The sequence below is a fragment of the Austrofundulus limnaeus genome, unplaced genomic scaffold, assembly GCF_001266775.1.
Source record: "Austrofundulus limnaeus strain Quisiro unplaced genomic scaffold, Austrofundulus_limnaeus-1.0 Scaffold50, whole genome shotgun sequence".
NCBI classification, from domain to species: domain Eukaryota; kingdom Metazoa; phylum Chordata; class Actinopteri; order Cyprinodontiformes; family Rivulidae; genus Austrofundulus; species Austrofundulus limnaeus.
Genome location: NW_013952452.1, coordinates 1,833,128 through 1,840,070, shown reverse-complemented (window position 1 = coordinate 1,840,070; position 6,943 = coordinate 1,833,128). Strand labels below are relative to the sequence as shown.

General features: G+C 39.4%; 1 protein-coding gene across 2 annotated transcripts; it reads right to left on the bottom strand.

Annotated features, from left to right (window-relative positions):
• Positions 1–128: 128 nt before the first annotated feature.
• pkia (cAMP-dependent protein kinase inhibitor alpha) lies at positions 129–6,906 on the bottom strand. 2 transcript variants are annotated; one of them, XM_014008491.1, is made up of 3 exons: positions 6,798–6,906; positions 3,248–3,453; positions 129–1,521 (listed from the first exon to the last, which is right to left on the bottom strand). In XM_014008491.1, exons 2-3 carry the CDS (start codon positions 3,396–3,398, stop codon positions 1,451–1,453), a joined length of 222 nt encoding a protein of 73 aa, XP_013863945.1. In that variant the 5' UTR covers positions 3,399–3,453; positions 6,798–6,906; the 3' UTR covers positions 129–1,450. The 2 variants fall into 2 exon arrangements, with proteins under 2 accessions (XP_013863945.1, XP_013863946.1); XM_014008492.1 differs by lacking the exon at positions 6,798–6,906 and having other exon boundaries at positions 3,248–3,971.
• Positions 6,907–6,943: the final 37 nt, after the last annotated feature.

Below are 6,943 nucleotides of genomic sequence, written 5' to 3'. Positions count from 1 at the left end.
AAAAAAAATGAAATAACCATCTCCCTACCCACTCATTTTTTTAATTACATTTTTTCTTTTGAAGGTCATGTTACAGGTAAACATCTGAAGGGGTTGACATGTGTGTATTTATTACTCATCCAGACTTATTTAAACACCAGCAAAATTTATTTGCACATCAAATGGAAAACATCTGAAACCACAGTGACATGACTCATGATGTAAGAAGTGCCTGAGTTACTAAAGAAAATACAACATGAGGATTAGTGCCATTTGTCACCCACAACAGTGCTGGTCAAAGAAGAAAAAAAAAAACACTACACCCAAGTTACTGTACAAAATGTTAGCATTTTTATCTAAATACTCTGAAAAAAGATGCCWATAGCTCTTTTTATCACTTTCAAAAAGAACAAGAGAAATAAACAATAATCAGTTACACAAACATGTCATGTTTTAGAGAACAAATTTAACAAAGATATTTGTGTAGCAAAACAAGGCAGATTACATTTATAGTACTAAAATTAGTTMTTCACTATGAAGGTTCTTTAAACAGACAACAGGTACATAAACAAATCTCACGTGTAATAAATAATAATAATAAATTATAACTCATACAAAAAGGGTTGACACTTGAGTGCTACCAGTAGTGCAATTTTTTTCCATTTCCAGCAGACGATGGCTGTTTCCCCTCCACTAAAATCCACTAGACAACACACACACACACACACCAAAATATGACCAGTTGTGGTGTGTTAAAGGAGAACCAGGACTTCCCTCGTTACACCGTCACAGGAAATTCAAAGATGGACAGAATTTAGGTGCAATAACGTAAAGTGTCCCTTTCAAAAACTAATAAAGTTATAACATGCAAAGTGTTAATCTGCTAATGCTGGCTGGGTGGGCTACATTTGAAAATGTTCACAAGGTAAGAAAAACCTTTATATAAATGTGTAAAATTAAACGTCACAGCTTTTAACACTTAAAAATAAAAAAAGGTGACACGCCAAAAAATAATTGAACTAGAACTTGGAGTGAAGAAATCTGCAGCAAATCAGTGAGAAAAATACAAAAACACAAAGGTAACAGTCAGCAGGGTGCGTAGTCAAAAGGAGAACTTTTTTTTTGCAACAGGTGACGTCCGCAACAACGACTTTCCTTGATCCCGTGAAAAAGTTTGAACTACATTGGTTCTGATTGGGGGACGGAAGGAGGGAGGAGGGGGACATTAGCCTGCCTCAGAAATAAACCTTCAGTTGTTCTGTTCTTCCCCTTCTTTCCTCCCCTTGTTCCTGTCCACTCAGACCCAAACAGGACTGGTTTCAGTCGTTCCCTCATTACATCCCATCCGACAGCCACAAAAAAAGCAACGAATCGTGGTACAGTACAGGAGACTGTGCTGCTGATGTGATGGTGGCAGTGGAGGGTTCGAGGCTCCGGTGTTCAGGGCTCGCTCACAGTTCATACACGCTGCTTAGGAGCCTTCAGCTTGGGTTTCCTTTTCTTTCTCTGGAGAGTCCTGGCTTTTCTCTGCATCCTCCTCTTCTTCACCCCCACAACAAACAGAAAATGTGATCAGCTATAGGGATAACTCTGTCTCTTCTGCACATTAGAACACGCTGGTCTTTAATAGCTTTAATACCTCAGTGGKGGGCACAGTTCCGCTCAGCCGCTAACCACCTAGTAGTAAAACTAAGATTTTTAGAGGCTCCTCTTATAAATGGACCAAATGAATATGATCAATATTAGCGGTTTAGCTTTAGGTTCTGCCAACAGGGACCTTCACTCAGGCTATYTKTAGAACACGAGTCACGTGACTATGTCCRCTTGACTCTGATGCACGTACAAACTCTCGTAGCAGCTCCATTGATTTCACTGGAGCTACACCATTTTAGCTGTGTTTAAACTTAAATAAATTTGGCAAAACAGCATCGAACTACACTGGGAGGACCACAAAACATTACGCTACAGTTCTTATAATAGTGACTCAGGATACGGTCATTGTGCCCACATGGAAAGAGTATTTTTGATCACTTTTCCCAAGCTAAGATGCTAGGTCAACTGGTGTATTCAAACGATGGGATGAGCTGAATTTGACCACAAAAAAGTGCGACCATAGACTTAACGTCTGCTCCAAACGTTTTATCAGAGGTAAAAGACCAACACTGGACCGCCCGGATCCTATCCCTGCACTTTCTGTTGATAAACAGGTACACAGTAACATTATTATTTTTGCTGTAGCCTGCTGCTAGCTTTACTCCTAGCATCCATACTAGCCTCTTACAGTGACCTCCTGCAGTCAGTCACACATACGATAATATAACACTGACAGAAATGCTAAACATCCCCATTTAATTTGTTTAAACGTTGCAGAAGCGGTGGCTTGAGTGATTCCTCGGGCTCATTCTTCAGATATTCACACAAGCACACAACACTCATGGCTTCAGATACACACACACACACACACACACACCCTAACTCACTTACTCCTCTGGCTAATAAATGTGCTCTATGAAGAGTTTTTTTTATAAACACCAGTGTGTCACATAGTTCATATAATTTGTTTTTTTCTCATCTTCCCTTGTGTGGTTTTTAGTTTTTCTGTTGTTAAAGGTAGCACAACTGTATTTGCTGCATGACYGGTTTCACCTTCCCCACCATGTTTGCCTTGTATGTCTTCTTGAATGGGTGTTTCTTAACTGCCCCCTCCCCCTTTCCCTGAATGTACAGSACCTTGTGAATTTATTTCTGTGAAAGGCGCTATATAAATAAAACTTTACTTTAAGTAAATTTTACTATACGACACAAACACCAAACCTTTTTAATAGTTCCTCTTGCTTTCCCAGTCGAATACCATGACCCACCAGCCAACCTTCCAACTGAACTTTCCTGTGATTCCTGATGTCGGATGTGTTGAAATTTGCTCGAAAAATGCCTTTTTGTGTTACGATATTAACACCGATTCTCCACAGTCCGTCTGTCCGATCTTTTGAGCGARCAGCGGATAATGTATACAAATCATATGCGTGACGTCATGAGGGAAGGTCCCTATTTTATGTTTATTTAGTTTTTTTATCATTAGCAGCTGCAAGACTTCATTGTGTCGTGGTTTAGATGTGAAGCTGATATTTTGGTGAGCTGTGCCCACCACTGTTATCCAAGTGAGTTTGGAAGCCTGTTAATGCCTGAGTGATTGACAGGTCAAAGATCAATATCCTAATAAACAAAACAAACAAAAAAACACATCTCTCCTCCCACAGAGGCGTCTCACCAGATTTGTTGATGTTGAGCTGAGCCAGGGTCTCCGACAGGTCGGCGGCCCCCGGCGCTCCTGCGCTTCCTGGAAGATCATGGATGGCGTTCCTGCGGCCGGATCGTCCAGACGCGATGAAGTCCTCGTAGGTCGCCTCCACATCCGTCATCGCTGCCACGCCTCAGCATAGCATCACTTTTCACACACGGCAAACACTGTACGCTCTGGTGCACACAGACACACACACAGACACACACACCGCATCTATATGAAAAATAAACTRGTCCAAGCTGTTATAAGTGGCTCTGTGCAACAGCTCATCGGTGCACACTGCAAGTTGTCATTCAACACATCCGTCCCCTCAATGATTTTACCACCTAATCCCTGATTAATCTATTTTAATCTAAGTGCAGGGCACAMGAGAGACCGAGAAGATAAATAATAAGGAGGGCAAACAAAGAAGAGGACCGACGCAGACAGCGACCAACAATGCACACTGAAAAAAGGGGGGTAATTATGGGACAAAGGAGGAGAGCACTGTCAGCTCRCTCACAGGAAAAGCAACGCGGACTGGATTGGGAGCTGAGATTTAGGTTAAACCCCTTCGCTCCACATTCTAGCTCTCTGGAACAGTTTGGCTGGATGAAGGTTGCCCTTCAGCAAAGAGCCGGCTCGGGCTTTGTCGTCCCATTTCCACTAATTAAAACCCGTCAATCTGAGAGTTCCCCTTCACAGTCTGGAATACTCACGATTTAAAACAGAAACAATTAAAGGTAGTCAACGCAAAGCCATGAGGACTGCTCCCTTAATGATTATTAAAGTAAGAAACATAATCCAAACAATGAGTTTTTCTCTTTAATGACAATTAATGTGGTTTTAAATTAGATATTTGAAATCAAAAATGTGATTTATTATTACAAATTAATGGCAGCTTGAGTATGGGATCAATCTTGTGCCAGCAGGGATTAAATTTGAATTGCTCAGATTGAATCTGAATGTGCAAAATTTCAAATTGAATGCATTGGTTTGAAAATGAATTTTACTGAATTGAAACTGAATTTAATGATTTGAAACTGAATTTCATGTTTTTAATTTGAATTAATTTGCTTAGAAACTGTATTTTGGTTTATTAAAAATTCAGTTTGACTACTTTCACTGTCAGTTCCATAATTCAGATTTTTGTGTCCCACATCCTGGTCCTTGAGAAAGCCAGGCAGAGTAATCAAACACAGATCCACAGATTTATGTTTCACTTTGGTGAAGTTTCCCTTCTGTATGTAACAGAGTTGATGCAATCCACTGTAAAAGTGACAAAAACAAAGTTATTTTATTGCAGTGATTAATTTTACCTATATGTAGAAAATGTTACATTTACATCACATCATGGATCAGTCAGCAGCAGCGTCTGATCAATATGTGATCCATGATGTGATGTAAATGTAACATTTTCTACATATAGGTCAAATGAATCAATGCAATAAAATAACTTTGTCTGTTTTTGTCACTTTTACGGTGAATTGCATCAACTCTGTTACATMCAGAAGGGAAACTTCACCAAAGTGAAACATAAATCTGTGGATCTGTGTTTGATTACTCTGCCTGGCTTTCTCAAGGACCAATTGAATTATGGAACTGAAAGTGAAAGTAGTCAAACCGAATTTTTACTAAACCAAAATACAGTTTCAAAGCATTAAATTCATTTTCAAACCATTAAATTCAGTTTCAATTTAGTGAAATTTATTTTCAAACCAGTGCATTAAATTTCAAATTATGCACATTCAGATTCAATCTGAGCAATTCAAATTCAATTCCTGCTGGCACAAGATTAATCCCATACATGAGGCAATATTTATCATCTGCCCTGTTCAAGATGGCGTCCACATCAGTTTGACCTTAGAGAAGACAAAAATATATATATTTCAGTCAGTTTTACAGATGTTTTGTTAAAACCTGGTGTGGTAGCAGCTGAGAGTGTTGCCTGAGAACTTCATTATTTCCCGATACATCATTAGAAACTGGTTGCTTTTGACTCCGTTTGTTTTGAAATAGTCAAATTTCTGCATCAACTTTGCATCTTTTTGGCTTCTACTGAGCTTAGCTAACGCACTTTAAATKTATTCTCTATCAGTTGAGAAAAAAAACTTCATGTTTTAATTCATACTTTGCACCGAGTACCTTTAAGCTTTCCTGTGCCCCTTAGACACTGAAAGGATAGTTCATGTTTCTTCCAGTTTAGAGGCAAAAACAAGTAAATAAGCTCAACTCTCACATCGCCTTGTGGCTATATTCACAAGCGTGCACGCTGTGATCGACCAAGGCCATTTTTGGACGACTCGTCTGTCATCGCTCGAGCRCACTCCCACTCAGCTGTCATTCTTGAAATTGTGTCAATTGGCAAAGACCTAACAGATGCTGGCATGTCCGAGTGACGGAGCGGACAGAGGGAAACAGGAGACGCAGCACAGAGACTGCAGGACCGCTCGCTCTGTCAAGTCTGACTTTATTATTATTATTTTTATTCAAAGGTAAATGGATCATTTTCAAACTTATATGCCTATAAAAACAAAAATGTGATTTCTATTAAAAGGTTCTCACTGCAAAGCAAGAAATTGAACATAAAAAAACCTTATCCTGAACTTCATCAAAACGTGCAGTTTGATAGCAGTAGTGAAACGCAGGTCCACACTCAATGTAAACAAAGCACCTTTCTTAAAACTGCTAAACAAGCATGTAGAAGTCATGTGACTGTTAAGCTGCCTGTGGWCTGCAAACAACTATAGCTAATTTGACCTATTTTCAGTCGACGTAAATGTTTGCAAATAGCTATATAAGGACATCAAATATGTGCAGTGAAAACAGAAGCATAATTACCAAAACATAGTCTAGTCTTGATTTGATTCATATTTGTTGTTACTGGATTTTTTTTTTTTATTCTAGGAAATATGATTTTGAGGCCCAGTTGGCCTGGATACCAACCAGGGGGTTGTTCTGGCTTCTCTGACAACACTAAATCATGTTTTTTTTTTCTTTTTTAAAATCTTTTGATTTGCTGTGCAGCCAAACAGAAAATATGGTAGTTGCAAAAATGGAGTCCTAGTAACTTCTTCAAGGCATCAGAGCACAGTGGGCACACCTGTTCCCTATATGCASTTTTCTTTAAAGCTAAATAAACTTATATTTTATTAATTACACTTGCATTYAATGGTACTACACTGTTTCATTGCCAAGAAAAATAAATTATACTAGCTTCTTCTTCTTGTCATCTAATAAAACTTCCACATAATTTCGACTTTAGGATTTAAAAATAAAGAAATCTTCCGTGGCGGCGGCGCTACAGCGCGTCATTATTTTTGTTCGCATCGTTTGGGGCTTCACGATCTTACAAAGACCGTCATATTTAACATAAACACGCAGTAAAGCGGCCACATATGTCTGTTGTTTATGACAAAGACCCCAGAGAAGATAGGTCAGAGCCCGTGAACAGCCCGCGCGACGTTCTGCATGCACTCATAACGCGCGCGCGCTCTCTGCACCCCGTGCACCACGTCGTCATCATCAGAAAAAGTACCTGCTTTGGGTTAAACAGCTTCCAGGTGTTCACAACTGTCAGTCACATCAGCTTGAATCCTGCCACTCCGGTGCTTGTCCACAGCGTTCTTCGAGCGGCAATGAAAACAATTGTACTTCCGGTATAAATTTTCAAAATAAAATAGT

Coding starts and splice junctions, on each gene's coding strand:
- pkia (XM_014008491.1), bottom strand. CDS start 3,398: ATGACGGATGTGGAGGCGACCTACGAGGACTTCATCGCGTCTGGACGA. Junction 1,522..3,247: donor GCTCAACATCAACAAATCTG/GTGAGACGCCTC, acceptor GTGGGGGTGAAG/AAGAGGAGGATGCAGAGAAA.